The sequence below is a fragment of the Protopterus annectens genome, chromosome 14.part0 (genome assembly GCF_019279795.1).
Source record: "Protopterus annectens isolate FY-2018-M chromosome 14.part0, PAN1.0, whole genome shotgun sequence".
Lineage (NCBI taxonomy): Eukaryota > Metazoa > Chordata > Ceratodontiformes > Protopteridae > Protopterus > Protopterus annectens.
Window position 1 is genome coordinate 900490447 of NC_056748.1, and position 27758 is coordinate 900518204.

A 27758-nucleotide genomic window follows, 5' to 3' on the forward strand; every position below is an offset into this window, starting at 1 on the left:
TGTCAATGCAAATAGCTACTTTAAAGCGGAGGTATCTTCTGCAGGATTCCCCGATTGGGATATGCAGGTATGCCGCTTAAGTCTAGAGTTACCAACCAGGCATCCTTGCCTAGCATAGGCAGTAGCTGTTGTAGAGTCAGCATCTTGAATTTTGGAATGTCCAGGAAAGTATTTGGAATGGCAAGTCCAGAATTGGACACCATTGATTTGTCTTTTCTGGGTACCAGGAAAGGTCTTGAAAAATCTTGCCCTTTTTCCTTTTCTGGTACTGGTTGAATAGCCCCCATATCCATGAAGGACATGACTCGTTTCTGAGCCTCTGCCCACTGATTTGGGGGCAGATCTGGCCATCAGTTTGGAATTGGCAACGTGTGGAAATGAAATCTGTACCCCCCCCCCCCCCGAGACTATATTTAAGACCTACTTCTCCTGGTTAATTAGATGCCAATTTTGAGCATGAAGTGCTAGTTTTCCCCCCAAAGGGGCTGCCAAAAGATAAGTGCTTGGAAATGGCAGAGCAAAGTCACTGAGACTGTTTACCATAGGGTGGTGCTTTGCTACCTCCTGATTTGGAGGTGGAGGCACCCCATTGTTTTGTCCTGTAAGATCCTTGTGACTGAAACCTGGAGCCTTTGGAGCATCTAGGTTTGACCTGAGCGGCTCTGTTGGACACTGGAAAGGACCAATTCTTAGTAGGCCAGTGCCTACTGAACCTGGGTGAATGCACTTCCAAGAAATCGTTTACAGTTTGCAAAGATATAGCTTTGTCTTCCATCTTTTTTAAAACCTCTTCTGCCTTATTACCAGACTGTCCTGCTGTAAAGGAGCATCCAGCAATTTAGCTTTAACATCATCAGGCAGATTTTGCTCCTTGAGCCAAGCATGTCTTACACAGATCCAGTTACGGTGGTCCTGCAAGAGGCCTCCAATGAATCAAAACCACATTGCAAAGTATGCTTTCCAACTTGTTCAGCTGAATGCAATAAATCCTGTAACTATTTTCCACACAATCAGAAATATTAATTTTCTGTTGCAGTAAGCCATGACATGCTGTTGATATTTAAGCATATGAAATTGGCAGTTTAAAGCCCTGTTTGCCAGGGTTGCAGACATATAAATCTCCTGACCCCATCTATCCAGCGCCCTGGAGTCTCTATCTGAAGGGGTAGGATTTTTGGCTGTAGAAGCCTCAACACACTTGGGAACCTGAGAAATAGTTTCAGGGTCAGCAGCAGGATTTTTGTAAAAAAATTTGTGGGAGTCAGGAACCCTGTAATCTGTCTGGCTTACTAAGAGCCAGAGGCAGGGAATCAGGAGCCATGCTGGATTCTCGGAAAACATCAACAATGTCTAAAACAGGAGATCTAGCCAAAGGCCTATGCGGAGGAAGAAGAAAATCCTTAAGCCTCTTTTTGGATTCTGAAAAGTCCTGACTCTCCCAATGAAAATGTTCCCCTTAAGGTATGCAAAGTCTCTCCAAAAGAGAAATCCTCAGGAAAAGAAGAAGGGATGGATTCCACTGCATCAGAGTCCTCATAAGGTGGAATAGAAAATTCCTGATCAGAAGAAATGGAAACCTGATCTGAAGATTCATAATCAGTGCCTTGCCTAGGCCTCTTAGCAAGGGGGGTTGGGAGCCCCTGATCAAGGTAATTAAATCCTCAGCCATTTTGATCATTTGTTTTTTATGCATAGGGGCCTGAGCATGTGGCTCATGCGTTGGTGTTTTAGACATAGAAGTAGGTTTTGGCCTTGTTTTTGATGGTGTCGGTTTAATATACAAATGTTGAGGCCTGAAAACACCCTCAGAAGCCGGTGTCTGCTCAGCGGCTCCGGACCCATCCAAGGGAGAGACATCCGCGGGTTCAATACTTGAAGAATCTCGCGGCATACCATACTCTGAATGGGTATCTGTAGAGGCCTGCGACTCAAAGGTAGTGGGCATCAGGGGCTGTGAAAGCAACACACTGAGTACCGGCAACTGGCTTAGGAGAAGCTTCGTCGGTTTTGGACCCAGACGGTCTGTCTTTTTCCTTGTGTTTTTGTGAAATCTGATAGTCTAATTGCTAACAGACGACATTTCAGGATAGTTAAATCTTGAACCAAAGTATTTAGAAGCAAAAATATACAGACGTTTAATACTGTGTTGGTTAAATTTAGTACAAAATCGACAGCAAGGCACGTTGTGATCAGGGCCTAAGCAAGGAATACAGTACAAATGAAAATCCTTATGAGGCATTTGCTTCCCACAAGTAATACAATTATTAACTTTTACTGACATCGGTAAGGAGCAAGAAAAAGTTTCCCCAACCGGGTACTTAGCTTTTGTTTGAAGACTTCAGATCTGAAGCTCGAAAACGAAAATTTCAGGAGTCGGCCTACCGGCACTTGCCAACTGCTTCAAGCACCGCACGGTAAGAGATGGATTAAAACGCCGTTGGCTGCATGTTTTACACCCCTGACGACCTGAGCTCATGGAAGAGGAGACCGCAACCGACGCAGGACCCAAGACTTTGTTATTCAGGCTGAGGGCAACCTGCCAGCAGATTACCCAAATGTAATGACTGCAACAGTGAAACACGAAGATCTGATAGCGCATGTAGCCTGCTCTGAAGCATAGGTATTGCCTGCAGGATTCCTTTATTGGAATGTGCAGGTAAGCTTCCTTTAAGTCTAAGGTTGCCAATCAGGCATTTTTGCCTAGCATAGGAAGCAGCTGATGAAGAGTTAGCATTTTGTCATTACCAAAAAGGTGTTTAGAGAGGTCCAGGACAGGATGCCAGGAGCCATCTTTTCTGGGTAACAGAAAAAGTATTGAGTAAAAACCTTGTCCCCTTTCTTCTGCTGGGACAGGTTGAATAGCCCTGATCCTTAGAGAGAACCTGCTGTTGAGCCTCTGCCCACTGATTTGGGGGCAAGTCTGGCCAACCGTTTGGGGTTGGTAAGGTGTGGAAGTGGAATCTGTATCCTTGGGAAACTATTTAAAACCCATTTGTCCTGGATAATGAGTTCCCAGTTTTTTGCATGCAGGGCGATCTTTCCTCCTAAGGGAGCAGGCAGTAGAGAAAGGCTTGGAAGGTTTAAGGTCAAGTCATTGTGACAGTTTTCCATAGGGGGGTGTCTTACTACTTCCAACTTTGGAAGTGGGAGCCCCCCACTGCTAAGGCCTGCGAGTACCTTGAGACTGTAGCCTAGGTGGTCTGCTGTTCCTGGGTTTGAACTGAAGGCCTGGAAGAGACAGGAAAGGACAAATTCTTAGAAGGCCAAAACCTACTAAATCTGGGAGGCTGTACTTGCAGGAAATCTAACAGTTTGCATAGATTTAGCTTCTTCCTCCATCTTTTTAAGTACTTCTGCTTTGTTGCCAAAAAGGCAGCCTTGGTTTAAGGGAGCATCCAGTAATTAAGATTTAACATGATCTGGCAAATTTTGCTCCTTAAGCCAAGCATGCCTTCTAAGAACAGACCCAGTGACAGCAGCCCTGCAAGATGCTTCTAAGAGAGTCAAAACCACATTGCAAAGTATGCTTACCAGCTTGTTCAGCAGAATGCATTAAATCCTGTAATTTTTTATTTTCAGCACAGTCAGGAATCATCATTTCTGTTTTAGTCCAATAATATGCTGCTAATACTTTAACATATGAAACTGGCAGTTTAAGGCCCTAATGGCCAAAGTAGTAGAAGTGTATTCCTTATTGCCCCATCTGTCCAAGGCCCTGGAATCTCTATCAGAGGGGGTAGGGTTTTTGGCAGTAGTACCCTTAATGCCTTTAGTATCTGTGAAATGGTCTGTGGGTTTGCAGTAGGATTCTTGAAGTGGACCTTGTGAGAGTCAGGTACTCTAATACCGGTCAGGTTTACTGGGAGCCAGAGGGTAAAGTGCTTGGGGCCAGTCTAGATTCCAAGAAAGCATCATCTACAATGTCCAGGACAGGAGGGATAGCTAAAGGCCTGTGTTGAGGTAAGACTAAGAATTCCCCAAGTCCCTTTTTGGAGTCAGAGTAATCCTGGCTTTCCCAGCAGAAATGTTCCCCCAAGAGTGTGCAAGGTTTCACCAAAAGAAAAATCGTCTGGAGGGGAAGCAGAGTGTATGGAATCCTCTGCCTCAGAATCCTCACAGGTAGATAAGGGCAAATCCTGGTTATCAGAAGAAACAAATTTCAAAATCCTGATCAGAAGGAAAATCAGTTCTAGGTCTCAAAGGGTGAAGGCTGGCTTCCCCTAATTAAATTAATAAGGTCTTCAGCCATTCTTATTTTTTTTTTTAGGCATATGGGCCTGACCATGCAGTTTGGACGTCTGTTTTCTAGGCGTGGGTCGAGTTTTAGGTCTTGTAGATGATGGCGTCTGTTTGAAATGCAACTCAGTAGGCCTGAATACACTCTCAGAAGCCAGTGTCTGTACAGCAGCTCCAGACCCATCCAAGGAAGAGACATCTGCAGGTTCCATAGTCAAAGAAGCATCTTGCAACATACTGGACTCCGAATGAGTCTCAGTAGAGGCCTGCGAATCTAAAGTAGCTGTTATCAGGGGCTGTGAAAACACCTCACCGAGTACCGGCAACTAAGCTTAACAGAAGCGTCGTCAGCTTTGGACCTATGTGGTCAGTCTATCGTTACGTTTTTTCAGAATGTCAGTAGGCGGATGGCTTATCAAAGCCATTTCTGGATAATCAAACCGAGTATAGAAATAGTTTGATGCAAAAATGAACAGACTACGAATAGCTTGAGGACTGAATAAGGCACAAAATCAACAGCGAGGGACGTCGTGGTCTGAGCCTAAGCAAGGAATACATTACGAATGAAAATCTTTGAGGTATTTGCTTTCCACAAGTAATACAATTGTTAACTTTTATTGACATCGGTTTAGAGCAAGAAAAAGAATCCCCAACGGGTAACTTAGCTTTCTTGAAGACTTTGGTTCCGAAACTTGAAAACAAAAATTTGAGGAGTCGGCTGACCGGCACTTGCGAACTGCTTCTACTTCGGGCACTGCGCGGCAAGAAAGACTAATGTAATGGCGTCGGCTGCACGCTTTGTACCCCTGGCTACCTGGCATCATGGAAGAGACTGCATCTGATGCAGGACCCAAGACTTTGATATTCAGGCCAGCTGAGGGCTACCTGCAGGCAGATAACCCAAATGTAATGACTGCAACAGTGAAACACGATCAAAAGAGTGCTGACCCCTCGAAGGGGGATTGGAAAAGGATTCCGCAAACCTGCACAAGTGCAGCCAGGCAAAACATTGAATAGCAACGCCTGTGCCGGCTGCTCGAGAGGTGCCATCAACAGCATTGGCAATCAACCTCCTTGAAGAATTAGAAAAGGACACGAGTGGCTAGCTTGAGAGAGACTGTTCAAGTCCTCGGCAGGCATCAACTCAGAGAGACGTGGTGAGCTCCTTAACCAAATCCCTTTGGAGGCATGTGAAATGTGCCAAGTAATTGCCTGCACACTGAATGCAGCAGAGGCAAAAACCTACTTTTTGTCAGTCAACCGCGCAGGAATCATGATTGGGAGGCTGGACAGATGTTCTCTGTTCCGCCAACTCCTTTTTAGTGGCAGCTCCCACTATAGCATCAACAGACACCCAATTTGGACCAATACTGACTGACTGAGGGCGGACTTAATTTGTCCACTCATTTGGGAAGCAGCTCCACAGTATCTAGCTCCTTCCATGCCCTGCTGGTGATAAGGTCTATCAGTTCGTTAACAGTGGGGAACCCAGGTTGTAGATGGTCCTATCCTGAAGGCCTTCAGGAACACCAACTCTGGAGGATGGGGTTTGGGAAGATCATTCACCTTTCAATTTGAAAATCTCTAGGATGTCTCCAAAGATGACATTGGATGGAGATCTGGGGGATCAGCCCCCTTCATCGAGGTCTGTATCTTTGGAGAGACTCCATGGTGAGTCTTTGTGCCTCCTCTTGCATGTCCTCTTCCAGGGCACATCCTCTGAGGGGGGCTCAAGGGAGGACTTGGAAGAGTGGGCAACCCCAAGTGGGGCAACTCTCACTTGAAAGTTGGTTCAGAAGGGCTGGCAGGAGTAGGATGAGAAGGCTCAGCTCAGAGAATGGGGGGGGGGGGCTGGGAAGGGACCTGAAGAGCAAGGGAGGCAGATTTAGCAGTGGAGAAAGTCCTCTCTACTACCCAAAGGCTGAAGAGCTGGATGATGCCCCCTTCCCATTCCCAGTGGACAAGGGCACCAGAGAAGAGAAAGTAGAGCATGCCGCCACCTCAAGACCCCTGGATAATACCAGCACGCGCTGTTGAGAATCGAAGCACCGAGGGACAGAGGCTAGTCCAAAAAAAACGGACTGGAAACCCTCCATCCCCGTACTCTAGAGCGGCAGCTTTGGTCTGGAACCCACTCAGCTTTGAGGGAGGAAGGGCAAGGCCAGTTAGGTACTCTGGACAGGGTAGAGACAAAGTAGGCTCTAGGAATACATACCTCCCACTTCACCATACCCCAGGACCTGGTAGTGCGAAACTTCATGGGACAGACAAGGAGATAGAAGTGTAGGGGCAGGGGAAGAACCCCTGGCCAGATGGGAAGGGGACAAAGGAAACCCCAAACTCTATTTGAGCCTTGAGGAAGGACCTGATCATCCTGTCCATGCTGGTTGGGAGTCAGCTCTTGGTGCACCTAGAAGAGGCAGATCTAGCTGGGGAAGCATGCCTAGACCTTGAGGACCTCCAAAACCTGTCTGAGGAACGGCTCCTGTGCACAGGAGCAGTGAAATGCTTCTCTAAGCCAAATCCCGGAGAGTCCATGATCAATATGGTGGAATCAGACACTGGTCCTGGATCTGTCCGCTTCAGATCAGAACCAGTACACCTCGGATCCAAAGAGGACAGTTCTGTGCTAAGCGTAGTCAAGGCCAGATCCGAAGGCCTTGATCCAGAGGCCTTAGATCCGGGAGTAGATTTCGGAGACCTGGAATCTAAAGGTCTCGAGCCTGAGGTGTCGGATCTGGTAGTAGATTCTCAAGATCTCAGATCAGAGGACCTTCAATTAGACAGAGCCAAAGCTGCAGTTTGAGCCAAGGAGTTAGGATCAGACAAGCCTAGGCTTCTTAATGGAAGAGGATTCCAAAAATGGAGGGAGCCTTCCTCTTCTGGTCAGACGGACCCAGCTTAGAGACTGGACCAACGGACCCCCTTGAGCCATACCTTTTAATAATTTATTACAGCATTCTACCAAAGCCTTGTGGTTGAGAATGTGGCACATATGCCGCATTCAACTTCCAGGTGGTCAGCACCCAAACAATAGAGGAACTCCTTATGCAAGTCAAAAATGGGCATCTTCCAACCACACGAAGAGCACCTCTTAAACCCTGCTGGTTTATTAGACATAATAGGTTTAACAGACCAAGCATCAAATCCAATACAGAACAGAAGACAAACCAGGGGGAACAAGGCACTGTCAAAAACAGCGAATTATAAGCAACAATCACAAAGACAGCTACTATAATCAAGGAATTAAACTTAATGGATTTTAAAAAACAGAAAAATGGCATCAAAAGGTAGACTGAAGAAAAATAAAGGAAAGGGAGGCTGGAGGTACAAAAAATACCAACTTAGTAAGCAAAAAATAGATTTAATGCTAGAAAAGCAAAGAATGCTGAAGTCACTTATCCCAAAAGGACTCAAGCCATTATGAATTGTCTGTAGCGGTGAGTGGCAAATGAAATCAAGGGGGGGGGGTTTGAGGGAAAGGGATTATGGGAGGGGGAGGAGCTCGAGACTAGAACCTTTCTGAAAGTTGCCGGCTCAGATCCGATGCTTGATCTTATGATGCAGAAGTGAGGAATAGTGACATGAATAGCATCAGATGCTATACTGGATGACCAGGCTGAGCCTTGCGTCCAAACAAAGCCCTTATATTGAGGTACAACCAGTTTGTCTGATTTTACATGCTCAGGATGAGACTTCTATTAAGGCACATCTCATCACAGATCCTAGCACTGTAATGCTAGATGATTCCAAATCAAAGCCCCAATATTTTTTTTTAACCTGGGAGCAGGAGTTGCAGCTATCTTCCAATCCCCTTCAATTTTCTTTCACCTAGTCCAGGAAGATTTCCATGAATTTGACCACATGAAACTGAATTAAGAGATGTCAGGATAGTAGACATGTATACCTCTGCCAAATCTATCCAGGCTTTAATTACCCCCCCCCCCCCCGCCAAAATAAATAAAATTAGGCAATATGTTTTTAGAGTGTCTGCATTTGGCTCCCTTGAGACCTGAGGGAACTTCACAGTTCAATACAGGGTTCTTCAGGGTGCTTGTAAGAATCTAATACCTTATAAAAATGGTCTGGCTTTCTGGGAGTAAGTGGTTGGGAGTCAGGTGGCAGGGAAGAGTCCAGATCATCTAGAACTTAATACTGGAGGAATGGACAGAGGTTTGTGCTAAGTAAGCCCAAGAAACTTGAACTCCTCTCTGACTGAGGGTAATCCACAGAGTTAAAGAATGCCTTCATGTTGTGTAGGGGCGTTCCATAACTGAGGTGTGATTTTTGTCTGAATCGCAGTGCACATAATACTCAGAAGAAATCTGGTCAAAATACCCTAGGCCACTCAAGTTAAAAACTCTTGGGGGAAAATGCAACTCTTCCTTTTGTCAGGAGAAGCTCCTGTAGCAGGGGTCCTACCAATGCTCAGTTGCCTAGAACTCAAAATCCATGAAATCCTCAGCCAAAGTGACAAGGGCCACCAACTAATGCCTGCTGTGTCTGTCAGCCAGCAGGTCTAGGCTGAGGCAAGCTAAAAGCAACTTTTGTTTGGACTTGGGTGCAATGTCAGTCATAGTCTGCCCAGGCCATGGCCTGGGGTTGGTCAACTGAGATTTCCTCAGTAGCTCAGTATTTTTTAACCACCCCCCTTGATAGATTTGGGATGGAAGGCAGCTGTCTGCAAAGCGATCCAAGACCAATGCCTATGGCCAGAATCCTTCAGCCTGTGCAGAGAAGAGAACAGCATATTTACCTCTCGAGGCAGGTCTCCCTAGAAGCCTCAGAGTCGCATGCTGCATTTTCAGACGGGACTACAAAATAGCCTCTCCTTTGATGATCACAAACCCAAGTAGGCTACTGGAATGCAAATAACTACCATCCAGTAACTTAAGTGCCTTTGTATGCTTCTTTCTAAGAAGGGAAAAAGACGCAGCCTATCCAGTGGACACCATTTAGTGCGAGTGCCGTTGATGCTATTGTTCCTTTTCGAAATGACTTACTAGCAATTCCGCCCTACACTCAATAGCTCTGCAGTTGAAATGAGAACACTGGGGAGTTGAAGAGTTGAACACATCTTGCTCTAGGCTCAGGCACAAAAGAGTGTGGGAATCTCAATGGGAGAGGTCTTCCCCTACACTCGTCAAACATTTCTCAACTACCAATATCTAAAAAAAAATTACAGTGACAAGGAAAAATAGCTCCGCAATGGACAACACAACTTTAGCATTCTTCGGTCTGGCTTTGGACTGACCAATGACACTGGAAAGGTTTATCAGGTTCTGATAGCAAGAACAAATTGGAAACACGGCACTGGTTGATGACTCATACCCAGACATTAATGGCTCAGAGAAGAGCGTCTGCTAGGCCTAGGGGATGGGAAAAGCTTCAGGTATTTGGGCCGGTAAGTCTGGTCACAGCAAGAAATTCTATGGACTTATTACAACAGTAAAACCTGATTATTATCTTAACCACAGAGTTAAAAAGTTACGAAGGCTGAAGACGCAAGTAGAATGCTTATATTTTATTAAGCTAATACTTCAGCCAAGTGTCGCACACTACTACACACACTTCAGATCTGGAAAATATGAAGTCTCTGATGCTGTGAGAAAATCTCCAAGGAACAGTCAAGTACAGTGAGTTACACACATTAGTATGAATACTGATGAGCGTTCTTTATCCCAACCACTCCTTTTGAAGAGCATCAAAGTATATATATAGTTGGACAGGCAATCCCATTTGTTACCCTGAAAGTCAACATGCAAACTGGGAATTTGAAAACAAAAGCAGGCAGGTGATTATCTAGTCACATGCAGCATATCTAAAGATTACATATTTCATAGTTTAAATAATTCTATTTCCAGTAAAAAGTTTCACTTAACAAATGCTGAGCATATTTAACTGAATAAGCCTTACCATTTTTTTCTGCAGATTTTGCTTCGTTTCCAGTGACAATGATTCCTGGTGAAGTATTTCATTAATATTTTCACTTATGCCACAAGAAACTACTTCCTTTATTGAAGAAAAGGACTGGAAGATTGTAGCTATAGTGCTGGTCAAAATTTCACTATTAGCATTGAGAAGATCCCCTAGCAAAGAAATAATTTTATTAATGCTAAACACTTGTATTATACTGTTTCTACATCACCAAGTAATGGACAAAGTATAAAGAATCCGATGTCAATTCAATTTACACACTAGTTCATTTCTTACAACAAACAAGTAACGTCAAAACATAACACTACTTCTAAAAAGATGTCGCATGTAGAACAGAAAGTACATTTGTACAAGAACTCACCAGAACAGATATCCATATTTATCAGCATCGTTTTGTGAAGGGCAGGTTGTGTCCCCATAATCTAGTAAGCTTCTTTGAAAAAGGTTACTGAGGCTGTGTAGAGTGGCCACTCAGTGCACACTGAGTATCTTGATCTGGGCTAAGGCTTGTGACACCTCACCCTAAGCTGTTATAAAATAAACAATGTAAACTTCTATTATCCGCTGCGTGCAAATCAGCTAGAGATCCCAGGGTGAGACATTTGCTGGTGGTATTGCCTATTTCGCATTTATTTAGCAGACATTTGGTCCAGTATTTTAGAAGTGTAACATACCATGTTTGCTGATGACAAAGTTTGTCACTCAATCACTAAAATTGCTCCAGCAATAGCTGGAATATACACATACTTAGTGTACTAAAAACAGTTTTTCCAACATCTTTGCTAAAGTTTCATACATGACAGTCTTACATTTATACAAATGAAAAACAAACAAGACACCACTTTAGCTGCAAACAGTATACAGACACCATTGAAACAGCTGTAGTTTAAATTATAACTGATGTATAATTGCTACAGTCATTGTCAGTTAAGCATACGACTCATTCATATGCTGTCTCAAATCTCGCTCATGCTCTGCATATATTGTTCCCACAATTCCCATTTTTTTCCTATGTAGTTTGCTCCCTCTCTTTTCTAAAGATACCAATTCCAGATTTCTCTGTTACTATATTCACTGCTTCTAGTAAAGTTGGTATAGACTGATATCCAATTTCTAGTAATTGCTTTTTTGGCAGCCATCATTGTTAGACTCAGCAAGGTTTTCCTATATCTAGGCAACTGATTCTGTATCATAATAATAAAAAAAAAAAATCTCCCAAGTCAAACCAATTTGTTCACCCAGCACCTTCAACAGAGTGGTCCACAGGGAATCCCAAGTCTGCCAGCTCATTACACTCCCAAAAAAATATGTTCCAAGCCACCTCTTTCTTGCCCATCACACCTCCAACACTTGCTATCCACCGGAGGAAAAATTCTTTGGAGTTTACGTGGGGTATGATATATATATATATATATATATATATATATATAACACTTTGAGGCAAAGATCCTAAATCTTCTAGACTTTGTTGCATATTTGGGAGATATACATATATCCTCCCATTGTGAATTGCTTACCCAATCTCTTCCCAATCCTTTCAAGCTCCTCTGATTCTTATAATTATCATGCAGTATTTTAGATACTTTGCTAATTATTCCTTTAACGTCAGCTTTTGTTCTAGATTCTATTAAAAACCCTACCAGTGCTGGTCTTTCATTCAAGAGCCCCCTATTTCTCTTTGCCTATATTCTGAGATCAGTCCTTGATAGGAAAGCTATATTGAAAACAGTCAAGTTAAATGCAAAAAAGGCCATTAAAACCTCATGTTTTAAATGGTACTCTTCATACTGTCTTAAGAGACCTGGGTACTTTTGCAGACAATTTTGTCCTCATTAGATCAGTATTTCCAAAGTCAAGAATTCCTTCCATCTGGTCTAGTTAATTTCAAAGGGAATGTCAAGATCCAAAGCAGTCATTCTGCCACTGCACTAATCCCTTATTAGACATGAATAAATACAATGCCCTCTTTCGTTATGTATAAAAATCAAAATATAGATAAAACAAATGCTCCAAATATAATTTACCAAGAAAACCAAATACATTCAATCTTTCAACTATACCAGATCATCAGCACAGCTCATTATATACTTGGTAGCCTATAGCTACCGTACCTGTACGACTACAAGCTTTAGCTTTTGTAGACTGGATGGACATATGGTATCCTTGCTAGGATAATTCCATAAGTGAGGAATACCACAGCAGCAATCTAATGGACCACATGCAACAGCGATCTAACAAACATCGTGGTGCTTTCTTCCCTTTGTATTGCTTACCTCACTCTCAGTTAGGAAAGAGTTGTCGGCTTTTGGAGACCTTTTGGCTGCATTTAGGGACTGGAAATGAAAAAAGCTACTTATCTGTTGCATTGGCCTTTTTCCCTCTAACTTCTTAATATTCTCAGGCAGACGTTCAAAGAAAAGGTCATTAGAGTGGCATTAAATTTGACTTCACATCATCTGGTAGGGGTTATTTCCTCAAATCATGTCTACAATCACACAGACCCCATAGTTGCTGCCCTTCCAGATGAATCTAGCATATTATAGCCAATTTTCTTCGAATGCTTAGCCACTTTTTCCGGTCTTCTTTCCTTGTCCTTAATCTTTTACCTTGGATTACATCTTGTCGTAGAAAGACATCTAAAACTTAAGCATTCAAGTCTGGCACTTCAAAATCCTAAAGGCCAGGGTAGCAGATGTAAGCAGCTATCCCAAAATGGTTGATAATTCTACTCCCTGTCACTGGGGATGAGGTTCTTGGATAAAACCCTAGAAAGTCACCTTGCTGCAATCTACCAGCACAGCTGGACCAACATGATTCCTGTACAAGAATTTAAGTGAATAATGAGCCATACATAAAGTGTTAAGCCTCCTGAGGGGAGGAAGCCTAGCTTCACTAATACTTTTATAAAAGCATCATACAAACTTCTAGGATTGAATGAAGAGCAACACAAAGCTCTGACAGGACTATAAAAGTGCAGTTCCCTCAAATGGACTTCTGAATACACTTTACCATACCAAATAGACGAATCTTGCAAACAGCATCCTCTAATGAGGTAAACTCAGTCAGGAAGGCAGAGAATAGGACGATCCCAGTGTCAAATTCACAGTAAAATAGTTGGCATCAGTCTCACATAAGCCAATTCATCTGTCAGAATTTGAGCCATCAGAAATGCAAGTATACTTACCAGAAAGTTAGATTTCAGTGATCTATGCCCAGAAAAGGGAATCCCTGATCGGTAGCCTCTGGTGTCTTTGCTTAACCACAACCTACTCAAAAACTCAAGCTCCTCCCCTAACCATAAGTTCCTGCACTACATGCATTCTCCAGATAGAACATGCCGTCAAGCTTCCAACACACAAGGAAACACTGAAAGATTTCCAAAGCTGAAAGTCCAGCCAGGGAACAGAAAACTCCAACATTTTAGATTGAGTACATAACTTTCTGTAATCCTGCTCAGATAGGACCCACTGGAGAGAACCCCCAGCTGACTTAGGGTGGCCTAAGCTTGTAGACCTTTCAAAATGGTTGCTCCAAAAGAGGAGCTACCCCTGAAGAGGGTACTCTGGTTGTAATGTTTAGCAGTTATCTTCACCTGGAAAATTACGTAGAAAAGCATTGGACGTGGTCAGCTCCCTTAAGTGAGTGATTTCTATTTTGTGGTCAAGGGATGACCTGCAGAAAAATACAATATGTAATCAGATTGCAGTCCTTGAAATCCAACATTTTCAGGACAAGGAAAAGTAAACATAGCTGCTCAGTTTCAAAAGGTTTTGTTGCAATCTAGATAGAAATGCAGTTATCTGCGACATCCAAAGAAACCTCTCCTCTTAAAATAATTTGAGAATAGCAAATGTAATAACAGATTAAAGTTGCCCTGCACAATCACTTTAGACATGAAAAGGACTTGTTCGATTTATGACTATCGGGATGAAAAAACAATGTGAGGGTATTGGGAAGAAAGAACAAAGTTCTGAAACCCTCCCCGCAGAACTGGTTATCTTCCAGCATTACAATTTTCCAGGGCAAGAATGACAAACCGAGCCTGCAGGTTCAGAGGGTGGTAGACCCCATGAAGGGGCTGTTTTCTCCAGAAGGGGCCTGGAGCGAGATTCATTTAATAAAGATATTGCATGTTTTGTAGGAAGCTAGAGAAGCAGACCGACAAATCATGAAAATCAAAGAAATAGTTGTAAAGTGGACTAACTGATCAATAAATAGGCCCACTTAGCATTCTGTCAAAGGTCAATACAAAAGCCAAAGAAGCTGAGGTTAGTATGTTATTCTTTTGAGCCAAATAAAAATTCTTCCATTTACCTTTATAAACCTGTCCTCCTGAGGGTTTATGAGAAGCTGTGATCAGGTCGTTAACATCTGAAGAAAATGAGCGGTTGCTGACCATTACTAGAAGTGGAGAAACTATGCAGTTAAACTGAGTTGCACATCCAGGTGGGCTTAACCATAAGTGTCAGAGTGCTAGAATGGTCTTCATCTAAAGAGGCTACAGTAAGGGAAACCATATTTGGCAAGGCCACAACAGACCTATGGGAATGATCTGTCTCTTGCACACTAGTTTTCTGGAAGAATCAAAGAATTAAAGAGGGAGAAAACCATAGAGAAAGAATAGTTGTGTAAAACCTTACCATAACCATACACGTTCTTTTCTTCCATGTTGCAGTATTCCAAACTCTTGGGTTTTCCTCTCTTGCTACCAAAACATCCAGCCAGTATACAAAAGCTTCTAGTCACTGCAGGGTACGTCTGACATCTGCTGTTGGCTAAGGAAAGGTGGGCCATAAATGTCGGCACATACCAGACCTTAGAATGAGCACCACCAGTTGGACCCCAGTCCCAGGAAAACTGTGGAAGTCCAAATCCATCCAAGAAGGAACAGTTTAAGGGAAGGAGAGGGGAAGGAATACTGCAACATGGAAGAGGACATATATGGTTATGGTAAGATTTTACACAACTGTTCTATGTCCTTCTATTCTCATGTTGCAGTATTCCAAACTCTTGGCTGAGTGCCAAAGATCACTTGGAAGAAGTGGGTGGTGGCTTGGAAAGTACAGTTGTGTACACTTACCATAAATGTTAGAGTGTATTCACTGTTGCAGTCATTACATTTGGATAATCTGCTGGGAGGGTGCCCTCAGTCGGCCTGAATAACAAAGTCTTGGGTCCTGCGTTGGTTGCCATCGCCTCTTCCATGACGTCAGGGGAATAAAACATGCAGCCAATGCCATTTTATTCAGTTTTCTTGTCCTAGATGTCAGGTGCCCTCCAAATTGGGAGCAAAAAAAAAAAATATATATATATATATATATATACATATATCTATATATATCTATATATATATATATATATATATATCTATAAACAGAAATGTATGTAAATGCACTTTTAGCAACATAAATTTTACCTTCATCCAAAAGCAAATACACCACAAAGGCTTTAGTGTATAGTGAAGGAAAGAAAAGTTATAGAAATGGGGGGTGGCAGGTGGGTAACCCGGACTGCAACAGTGAATACACTAACATCTATCTTTATGGTAAGTGTACACAACTGTACTATGTTCTTCATGTTTCACTGTTGCAGTCATTACATTTGGGTAGAATCCCAAAGCTATGGATGGGAGGAAGGAACTAAACAGCATTAGGAGCAGCTATAAGGCCCTGCAGAACTGCAGTGGTAAAGCCTGCCCTTGGATTTGAAGAGGAGAGGCAAATGATAATGCTTTGCGAAGGTATGAACAAAGCTCCAAGTAGCAACCTCTAGAATGTCTTTGGGTGGAACCCCTCTGAGAAAAGCTGCTGAGGTAGAGGCAGCCCTGGTGGAATGTGACCCGATCCCCTTGGGCACAGGTTTACCGTGGTGCAAGTAGCAGAAACAAATGCAGTGGCATATCCACTTAGAAATAAGTCTGCTTTGATATAGCCTTCCCCTCTGACCCTGCAGCAAATGCTACCAGTAGTTGCTCAGACTTTCTTAGAGATTTGGTCCTGTTTAAGTAGAATCTTAGTTGTCTTCCGCTCACCTTGTTCCGCAGATTTGGGTAAAATGTTGGCAGGTGAATTGTCTGGTTAAGAGCCACACTGGATACCACCTTATGCATAAAAGGATTGGTACTGAGGGACACCCTGTCTGGGTAAAATGTAATAAAAGGCTCCACAGCCATGAGAGCCTGTAGTTCTGAAACCCTTCTTGCTGAAGTGACTGCTAAGAAGAAAGCTGTTTTCCAAGATAGAAATTTTATACCCACAGTAGCTGCTAGTTCAAAAGGAGGTAGGGTGAGTTTTTCCAGCACAAAGTTGAGGTCCCATGCAGGAGTTGGATCTTCTGGGAGGCCTTAAATTTTTGGCCCCTCTAAGATACTGTTTAAGCAAAGGATGAGAAAAGAGGGGAGAGGCTCTGTGTTGTAATGAGCCGAGATGGCAGAGGCATGTATTTTTATTGAAGAAAAACATAGGCCATTGTCCAGCATCTCAGTCAAATATTGTAAAATCTGAAGAATATTGGGCTTTGTGTCCATTTGTTGTGCTTGGTTCCAAGCACATAATCTCTTCCATTTATCAGCATAAGATTTTCTAGTACTAGGCCTTCTGGCTTCCAAAATGACATCCATCACAGATTTACTGAGAGGTGGTGTTTGAATAATTAAATGAACAGCCATGCTGCAAGGTTCAGAGTTTGGAGCTGTGTGTGCAGAATTTGATTGTTCTGCTGAGACAGTAGATGAGGTATTTAAGGCAAGTACCAAGGAGAAAGTTGAGACATATTCCTTAGAATTGGGTACCAGTGCTGGCGAGGTCAGTCCGGAGAAACTAGGATCATTTTTGTTTTTTCCTGTCTTTTAGTAAGACCTTGGCGAGAAGAGGCAGAGGAGGAAAGGCATAGACTAATAGGTTTTTCCAACTGAAGGATAGGGTATCCACTTTCCATGCTTTTCTGTGATAAGTTCTTGTGCAGAATTTGTCCAGCTGATAATTTTGGGGAGAGGCAAATAGATCTATGTCTAGGATCCCCCATTTCTGTGTTAACATGCTGAAGATTTGTGGATCCAGTTTCCATTTGTGAGGGCCCATAAGATTTCTGCTTAGGTTGTCCGCCGGAGTATTTTGGTTTCCTGGCAGGAATTGAGCTTGAAGATGTATTTGGTAAGTCAAAGCTGTGTTCCACAATGCCATGGCGTGTCTGCAAAGGGGGTAGGAATGTGTAACCCCCTGCTTGTTTATGCAACACATAACCGTGGTGTTATCGGTCTATCAGTAGTTGTCCTGGATGAAGTAAGTCCTTGAATGCTGTCTGGGCATTCTGAACAGCTAGCATCTCTTTCTGATTGATATGCAGATGCATTTGTTTTGGGCTCCATTTGCCCTGAACGTATCTCCCCAACAGGTGGGCCCCACAAGCATAGTCTGATGCGTCTGTAGTTCGGGTTTGGGTGACAGGGGATAGAGTGAATGACAGTCCCTTGTTTTGGTGACATGTCTCTGCTCACCAAAGTAACTCCTGTTGTAAGCAGGGAATGAGAGGAATCTGTTTCCAGACTGTGACAATGTTGACACCATGAACTTTTTAGGTACCATTGTAGTTTCCTCATATGCACTCCCGCATATGGAATTAGTAGAATGCAGGATGCCATAAACCCCAAAGCCTGCAGTATTTGCCTTTCAGATAACTGGGTTTTTGTTGCCATTTGTTTGAAGTATGTTGTCAGTTGCCTTGGTTTGTCTGGCGTAAGGTAAGCCATCTAGGCAGTTGTATTCAAGCTTGCACCCAGGAATGTAATTATTTGAGAGGGTACAAGTTGGTATTTCTTTTCGTTTATTGTGTACCCTAGGCATGTTAGAAGCCTTTTCACAAACGCCAAGACGTTGAAGAAGAGTATCCTTCTCCTCTGCTTGAATGAGACAAGTCAGCCAGATAAGAATAAATTTGTATGCTTCTTTTGTCTGCAAAATGCAATTACTGGTGCCAGGCACTTCGTAAAGACCCGGGGCACAGTAGATAAGCCAAAGGGCAGTGCAGAGAATTGGTAATGCAGAAAACCTGCCTTGAAGCGGAGGTATCTTTTGCATGATTCCCTTGTTGGGATATGCAGGTATGCCCCTTAAGTCTAGAGTCACTAAACCAGTGTTCCTGCCCAGCACAGGCAGTAGCTCTTGTAAAGTCAGCATTTTGAATTTTGGAATGCCCAGAAAACTGTTCAAAATCGGTAAGTCCAGTATTGGACGGCAGGCATTGTCTTTTCTGGATACCAGGAAAAGTCTTAAATAAAAACCTTGTCCTTTTTCCTTTTCTGGTACTGGGTGAATAGCCCCCATATCCTTGAGGGACATAACGTGTTTCTAAGCCTCTGCCCACTGATTTTGTGGCAGATCTGGCCAACCGTTAGGAATTGCTGGGATACTATGTTTAATACCCACTTGTCCTGGGTAAGTAACCGCCAATTTGGAGCATGAAGTGCTAGTTTTCCCCCCAAGGGGGCTGTCAAAAGTTAAATGCTTGGTGAAGACAGAGGGAAAACAATACAAAAAAGGTTTGCACGGAAGCAATTGCACGGCTCAAAGGAACGACGATTCAAAAGGAAACAAGAGCCAGCAAAACAAGACCCAGTAAAAATACTATTTATTGAATACACAAGGACAGCCAAAAATGCACAGACCGGTTTCGGCTGGTAATCTATACACAGCCTTCTTCAGTGTGAGATGAGCATAGTCAAAGCTGTCATTTAAATAGGCTGCAAACAAATCTGATTGGTTCAAACTAAAACTTGTCATTCAACCCGGGTGGAAAAAGACCACCCAACTTAACAATCCATTTTTTCTCTTTTGAATTTAATAATGCATGCCCACCCGTTTTATTAGATTTTTTTACCATGAATGATATCAATAATGGTGAACATAAAAGAAGCTGAAGGATGTGATAATTGGTGTTTGAATAGAGCATTGTTAATTCTACCTTTTTTGATGTTGCTAATGTGTTCCGAGATTCTCAATCTGAGGGCCCTTGAAGTTTGACCTATATAAAAGGCCCCACATGAACATGTAGCTAAGTAAATGAGCCAATCTGAACTACAATTGGCAAAGAATTTGATACCGTATACAGACAGAGGGAAGTCATTGAGACTGCTTACTGTAGGGTTGGTGCTTTGTTTCCTCCAGATTTGGAGGCGGAGGAACCCCATTGCTTTGGCCTGCAAGAACCCTGTGATTGGTATCTGGAGCCCTTTGAGTGCCTGGATTTGCCTTGAGCGGCTGTTGGACACAGGAAAGGACCAATTTTTAGTAGGCCAGTGCCTACTGAACCTGGGTGGCTGCACTTGCAAGAAATTTTTTTACAGTTTGCATAGATTTAGCTTAGTCTTCCATTTTCTTTAAAACCTCTTCTGCCTTATTACCAAACAGAGTATCATGCTGCAAGGGGGCATCCAACAATTTAGCTTTAACATGATCAGGCAGATTTTCATCCTTGAGCCAGGCATGCCTTCTAATCACAGATCCAGAAACTGCTGCCCTGCAAGAGGCCTCCAAGGGATCAAAACCACATTGCAAAGTATGCTTTCCAACCTGTTCTGCTGAAGGCAATAATTCCTGTAATTCTTAATTTTCCACACAATCAGAAATCAACATTTTCTGCTTCAGTAAGCTCATAACATGCTGCTATTTAAGCATATGAAACTGGCAGTTTAAGGCCCTAATTGCCAAAATTGCAGACGTATAAACATTCTTTCCCCATCTATCCAGTGCCCTGGAATCTCTATCAGAGGGGGCAGGATTTTTGGCTGTAGAAGCCTTTACACCCTTGGGACCATGAGAAATAGTCTCAGGATAAGCAGCAGGATTTTTGAATAGAAATTTGTGGGAGTCAGGAGCCCTGTAATATCTGTCTGGCTTACCAGGAGCTGGAGGTAGGGAATCAGGAGCCATGCTCGATTCCGAACACACATCAACAATGTCTAATACAGGAGAGGTGTTGCCAAAGGCCTATGTTGAGGAAGAAGGAAATCCCCAAGCATCTTTTTTGATTCAGTGAAGTCCTGACTCTCCCAGTGAAAATGTTCCCTTAAAAGTATGCAACGTTTCTCCAAAAGAGTAATCCATCAGGAGGAGATGCAGATGGGATGGATTCTTCTGCATCAGAATCCTCATTGGGAGGAACAGAAAATTCCTGATCAGAAAAGGAATCAGAAGAAATGGAAACCTGATCTGAAGATTCATGATCAGTGCCTTGCCTAGGCCTCTTAGCAAGGGGGGGCCCTGATAAAGGTAATTAAGTTCTCAGCCATTTTGATAATCTTTTTTTAGGCATAGGGGCCAGAGCACATGGCTCATGAGTCTTTTTTTAGACAGAAGTTTTTGATCTTGTTTTTGAGGGTGGCATCGGTTTAATATGGAAATGTTGAGGCCTGAAAACGCCCTCAGAAGCCGGTGCCTGCTCAGCGGCTCCAGACACATTCAAGGGAGAGACATCAGCGGGTTCAATACGCCGAGAATCTCACGGCATAACGGACTCTGAATGGGCCTCAGTACAGGCCTGCAACTCAAAAGTATAGGGTATCAGAGGCTGCAAAAGCGCCCGAGTACTGGCAAACGGCTTAGGAGAGGCTTCGGCATCGGTTTTGGACCTTGACGGTCTGTCTTTTCTTTGCGCTTTTTGTGAACTCCGGTAGTCAGATTGCTAACAGACATTTCAGAATAATTAAATCTTGATCCAAAATATTTAAAAGCAACAAAATACCTATGCTTAGTGCGTTGGTTAAATCTAGCACAAAACCGACAGCAAGGCACGTTATGATCTGGGCCTAGGCAAGTAATACAGTACAAATGAAAATCCTGAGGTATTTGCTTCCCACAAGTAATGCAATTATTAACTTTTACTGACATCGATAAGGAGCAAGAAAAACTTTCCCCAACAGGGTACTTAGCTTTAGTTTGAAGACTTCTGTTCCGAAACCCGAATGTGAAATTTCATGAGTCTGCCGACTGGCACTTGCGAATTGCTTCTGCTTCGGGCACTGCGTGGCAATAAAGACTGAATAAAATGGCGTTGGCTACATCTTTTATACTCCTGATGTCAAGGAAGAGGAGACAGCAACCGAAGCAGGACCCAAGACTGTTATTCAGGCCGACTGAGGGCAACCTGCCAACAGATTACCCAAATGTAATGACTGCAACAGTGAAACACTAAGAACATCTATTTGCTATAAATCCATGGAGGATTATCCTGGCAAATCCAGCCCTGGATTTGGAAACGTGCTTCAATTTGTAATGCTTGGTAAACGTGTGGACAGAGATCCATGTAGCTGCCTCTAAAATGATGGCAGTGTCTAATCTTTTAATGAAAGCTCCAGATGAAGCCCTACTGGAGTGTGCTTTAACTCTGGACCCCAAAGATCTTCCATGGTATGCATACGAGACAGAAGCTGGCCTTGAAACCCAGGTTGAAATGGTCTTGGTCACTACTTTCCCCAGGGCCCTTGGCTGAAAGGAGAAACAATTGGTCTGATTTTCTGATAGATTTGTTCATGTCTAGATAAAACCTAAGCTCTCTATGCACATCAAGGGAATGGAAGACGCACTCACTCAGAGGATGGGCAAAAAATGTGGGAAGGTGAACAGCTTGGTTTAAGGATAGCTAACTGACCATCTCGGGCATGAAGGAAGGATTGATCTTGACTGCTACCCAGTCTTTGTGGAAGATGAGAAAAGGGAGAATGGCCATGAGGGTCTGTAACTCTGACACTCTTCTAGCTGATGTCAAGGCTAATAAGAATACTGTTTTCCAAGTGCAGTGTTTGAGAGAGGCCTTAGAAGCCGGTTCAAAGGGGGCCACTGTGAGCTTATACAAAACAATTTACGTCCCAGGGGTTGGGATGCGTTTCCTTAGGGGGGCCCCAAGATGCAGCACTCGTTAGGAATAATTTTGCAGGCAATCAAAAAGCCAAAGGAGGGTCCAGAGGCAGACAAGCTGAAAGCAAGGTGGCCTAGAACAAAGGAGTAAGTCAACCCTGTCTGCAAGAAGTTAACAAAGGTATGACTGTACCAAAAGGACATAACCCTGGAAAGGGTCCAACTGTCTTTGTAGACACCATATGGAGAATCTTTTCCATTTCTACATAAAATATTTTAGTATTAGGTTTCCTGGCCTCCTGCAGAACAGAGCACATCCTCATTGCAAAGGTGTCAGTAAGGGATCAGAATTCTATCATCCACAGGGTAAGGTTCAGAGATTGTAGGTGGGGGTGGATTAGAGAGCCCATGCCCTGTCTGAGAAGGTCCACTCAGAGGCAACTTGTGGTGATTGCCCCTGGCTAAATGCAGCAGGGGAACCAGTGCTGTCTTGGCCAAAAAGGAGTCACCAATAAGATTTTTGGTTTGTCCTACTGAATTTTCGGTAGGAATTTCTGTAATAGTGGGAAGGTGCATACAGAAACATCCCCTTCCAAGAGACTGAGAAGACATCTGTTGCCCTTGCCATATGGGTTGGCAGCCAGGTGCAAAAGAATGGAAGTTGTCTGCTCATAGGGGAGGAAAACCGATCTGAGGTGTAGCCCCCAATTGTGAACCATGTCCAAGAACACATCCCTGTGGAGCACCCATGCATGGGACTAACATGCACCTGCTTAAGTGGTCTACCTGAGTAATCTGCTCTGAAGGAATATACACTGCCTGTAGCATGACTCCCTGTTTTGTGGCAAGCTCCCACACTTGGGCAGCTATTCTGCACAGCAAGTAGGATTTTTTTCCCCCCGGCTTGTTCACATACCACACTAATGTAGTGTGGTCTGAACAATTTTAGTGGGCCTTGTTTCAGCGTCTGTTGGAACGCCTTTAGGGCCAAAAGAAAACCTCTCATCTCAGATATTATGCTCCTGTTTGATGGAGTCCAGCCAAGTGCACTATACTCTTATGGAACCCATGGCTGCTCCCTAACCCAGATCTGAGGCATCCATGTACATCTCCTGCACTGACAAAGGAGCCTGTAAGGGGAGTCCTGCATTGTAGTTCACTTGATTCAACCACTACTAAATCTCTTTTTTGAGGCAAGGTAGGAAGGGGATTTTGTACTCTAAGATGAATGTGTTGTGTCCATATAGACGTTGGGTACCATTGCAGCTTTCTCAGGTGGAGCCTTGCCAATGGCAACATGGGAAAAAAAAGTTGCGTAAAATCTTACCATAAGCATAGATATCCTGTCTTCCATGTTTCAGTATTCTGTACAGATGGGTTTTCTCCTCTTGCTACCCAAACGTCCGGCCAGTAGACAAAAGGTTTCAGTCACTGTATGGTGCGCGAGATGTCTGACATGGCCAGCAGAGTGGGGCGTCTGCGTGCACTAAACCTCAAAACTGAACGCCTCAGTTGGAACCAGTGGCAGAGGTGGTAATGCAAGTCCTGTGCCATCCAAAAGGGGACCTGCCAGATAATAGGAGGGGTAGGTGGGAGAGAAGAAATACTGCAACATGGAAGAGAAGGACATCTAAGGTTATAGCAAAATCTTGCACTTTTCTTTGTCTTAATTCACATGTTGCAGTATTCTGTACAGATGGGAGAGTGCCAAAGCTCACTAAGGAAGGGCGAGATGGCCTAGTAGCATTCTCCAGGAATCCATGAAGGATAGCCATGGCAAATCCATTCCCAGACCTGGAAATTAGGTATATCTTTTAATGTTTTGTGAAGGTGTGTATAGAAGACCAAGTGGCTGCTTCAAGGACAGCTGAAGTGTCCAAGCCTTTGAAGGAGGCTCCAGAAGAGGCCATTACCCTGCTGGAATATTCTTTAATACTGTCTTGCAAGGGTTTCCTGTCTGTGTTGTTTATAGCAAAAGGTAACAGCTCTGAAAATCCAGGCTGAAATGGCTTGCTCAGAAAATGCTTTTCCTAGGGCCCTGGGATGGAAAGAGAAACAGTGCCAGCCTGTCTGGTGTGCCTGTTATTGTGCAGATAGAATCTAAGCTGTCTGTGCATATCCAGGGAATGTAGTACTCTCACAGTCTCTCTGTGGGTTGGGAAAGAAAGCAGGTAGGTGGATGGCTTGGTTTAAAGAAAGGTGATTGACCACCATTATGCACGAAGGATGTGTTGATTCTAAGGGTTACCCTATCTCTGTGGAATATGTGAAAGGGTAGAATAGCCATGACGCTTGCAAATGTATCTCTTGAGGTCAAGGCCACTAGAACAGTCTTCCATCGGCAGTGTTTTAGGGAAGCTTTGGATGCTGGCTCAGATGGGGGAAGTGTGAGCTTCTCCAACACATAGTTAAAGTCCCATGGAGGAGGAATGGGCTTCCTTTGTGGCCTGAGATGAAGCACCCCCTGAAAAGAACAGCTTTGCACGCAATCTGGAATATGGTAGGGGGAGGCTCCAAGGCAGGCATTCAGAAATGGCAGACAAATGGGCCTTAATGGACAAGAATGCTAGCCACGTCTGCAAATGTTCACACAAGACAGTACTAGAGGAGTCACTTTGCAACGGGTCCAACTGTCTTTTAAAACACCATATGGAGAATCTTCCACTTTGATACACAAGATCTCGTGGTATTGAGTTTCCTGGCCTCCTGCAGGACAGTGAGAACATCCTTGCTGTAAAGGTGTTTGAAAGGGATCAGAATCCTATCACACGCAGAGTGAGGTGAAGAGATTGCCACTGTGGGTGAATTTGGGTTCCCTTGTCCTGTGTGAGAAGGTCCACTGAGTAGTAACTTGTGGTGATTGCCCTTGGATAATTGCAGGAGGGGGAATCAACGCTGTCTTGGCCAACAGGGAATAACCAGCAAGATTTTTGGTCGGTCCTGCTGGATCTTCAGCATTACCTTCTGATCAATAAGGAAGGGGGGATGCATAGAGAAACATCCCCTTCCATGAAACCGAAAAGGCATCTGTTGCCATTGCCAGTGATTCTGGCAGTCTGGTGCAGAAGGAGAGAAGTTGCCTGTTGATGGAAAAGGCAGACCAGTCTAGTTGAGGTGTACCCCCACTGGTGGAACAGGTCCAGATAGACATCCCTGTGTAGCATCCTTTCGTGGGCCATAGTCATAGACCTGCTGAGGGAATCTGCCACAATTGTTGGGAAGGTATATATACCGCCTGTAGAGCAACTCCTTGACTGGTGGCCAGTTCCCACACCATGACAGCTAGCCTGCAAACTAAGATTTGGTTGCCCCTTGCTTGTTGAGATACCACAGCACTGTGGTAATTGTCTGTAAAAAGCTTCAGGGGGTCCTTGAAGTTTGGGTTGAAAGGTCTGCAGGGTCAGTAGTACTGCCCTCATTTCTCACATTGATGTGCTCTTTCCTTAGTGGTGCTGGCAACACAATGCACTTTTAGGTGCCCCAGAGACTCTGCCCAACCAAGGTCTGAGGCGTCTGTGTACATAATCTGTTTTGGTTGAGAGGGTTGGAGTGGAACACCCGGGTTGAGCTTCATCTGATTCAGCCACGAATGCATCTCCTGTTTGAGACTGGGCAGGAGGGGCACCTTAGTGGGTGGGAATGCTGCATCCAAACAGACTTGAAGTACCATTGCATCTTACTCATGTGAAGTCTTGTTAAAGGCAGCACAGGTATAGTGGAAGCCATGTAGGCCCAGGAGCCTGAGGTACTGCCTTGCAGTGCTTTGCTGCGAAGGACCAAAAGCAGATAATGTGTCAAGCTTTCTACCTTTTGAGGAGGAAGGTAGGCTTTCATGTAGTCTGTTTGAATCCTGCCCCCCAGGAAGACTGTCTTGTTTTGGGTCGAGTTAAGATTTTGGGTAATTGACCTGAAACCCTAGGGACTGTAGCAGTGCAATGGTTTTGTGTAAGTATAGCAAGAGGGACTGTTTGCAGTCTGCCTGAAAGAGCAGGTTGTCCAAGTACAAGAATATTTTGATCCCTTGGGTCCTGCAGATGTCAATCACTAGTGTTAGACATTTGAAGCCTCTGGGTGCAGAGGAAAGTCCAAAGGACAAGGCAGACAATTGAAAGTGAGAGGCCACTGAGAACCTCAGGTACCTCCTGAAGCCGGGCCTTTCAGGGATGTGGAAATAGGCATCCCTGATGTCCAAGGTGGCCACAAACCCTTGAGGGAAGAGGAGCAGGAAGAGAGGGCAATGCAGGTATCCTGAAAGTGGGTGCATGAAGAAAGAGGCTCAGAGGTTAGAGGTCAAGAAGTGCCCTCCAGGGTGTGTCTTTTCTTGGAACTAGAAAAATCCTGGAGTAAGTTTTTCCCACAGCAGACTGTGGGACTGGCTGGATGGTACCCTGAACCAATAAGGTTGTCTAGCACAGGTTTTAAGAGAGAAGTTATTTTAGGGGCTGGGGAATTCCCTCCCTCTTTGGTGGAATGAGCCAGGTCATGAAGTACCCATGTTCTATTATTGAAACCAACTTGCCTGAAGTGACGTGTCTCCACACACTGAGGCGGTGACTGTCATAAGGAAAGGGAAGGGGTGTGTGTGTGTGTGTGTGTGTGTGTGTGTGTGTGTGTGTGTGGGGGATAGCAGGTAGTCACATACTACTTGCCCCATCTTAAAATAGCGTCCTCTGGCTGGTAGACTGTGTGGCCCTAGCAGGAGTGGATTGCTTCCTGGTTGTTTTCCTAGTTCTACAAGAGGGAGCAGGCCCAGAGTGCCTTATGATGAACTGATTTTTTTGAAGGAAAATGCCTTTGAAACTTTGGAATTGGGGATACCAATAGATGCTTTAAATCTTGCATCTCTTTCCCCTTTGGTTGCAAGGACTAACAATTCTGCAACCTTTGCTCCAAACAGGGATGAGCTGAACAAAGGAGCATCTACCAGCTCAGCTCAGATAATCATCTGGGTAGGGGCTAAAGCCGTAACCAGGACTACCTTCTAAGGGGGGATGCTGATGTTGCTGACCTGAATGAGGCCTAAGCAGGATCATAGCTGCACTTGATAAGAGTGCCTGGTAACCTGAGAAGTCAGGGAAATAAGGGAGGACATTTGAGCTTTGGCTGCTGAGCCTGGGAAGTCAGTTTTTCTCCAAAAGGGATAAAGCATATTTAGATGCGTCTCTTGTTATTGAGTGCTCTGAAAGCCAGAATTGCAGAAGTGTACATCTTTCCCAAACGCTCCACTGCTTTGCTGTCCTTGTCAGCAGGGAGGTTGGGTAGTAGAAGGCAGTAGTTTTGAAACCTTGTCAGTGGAGACAAATAGTGGCTGGGTCAGCAGCTGGGCATTTTACTAGAAATGTTGCTGTCACAGGGACCTTATAAAACATATCAGGTCTGCGTGGAGCCCATGGTTGGGAGTCTGAGTTTAAGGATGCTGCAGAAACTGCAGCCAAAAAAGCTGGAAGAATTGGAATAGTAGTAGGGGCAGGGGAGTGTTAGGGTGAGGTCATACCTTTTTTTGTACCTCAGTCATGTCAGATGTGTTGGACTTAAAATGTTCCCTTATTTCTGCAATTATTTCCCCAAAGGTTAGATCTCCTGCTGGGGAAATCTATCACCAATTTTTTTACTCTGGGGAACCATATCCAAGTAGGGGGAAAGTAGTTGATAGATGTAGGAGAGAAATTCTTCAGAAGAGTATTCTTACTCTTCCACTTGACAGGGATCGGAGGCCTGAAGCCTAAGGCTCAGAAT

General features: G+C 44.0%; 1 protein-coding gene across 1 annotated transcript in view; it reads right to left on the reverse strand.

Moving 5' to 3' along the window:
- KIF11 (kinesin family member 11) overlaps nt 1–27758 on the reverse strand; it is a 1847788-nt gene that overhangs the window by 519169 nt on the left and 1300861 nt on the right. Inside the window, exon 16 of the mRNA XM_044055639.1 lies at nt 10153–10325. Coding sequence (XP_043911574.1) covers nt 10153–10325 — 173 coding nt within the window. The remainder of the gene's footprint in view (nt 1–10152; nt 10326–27758) is intronic.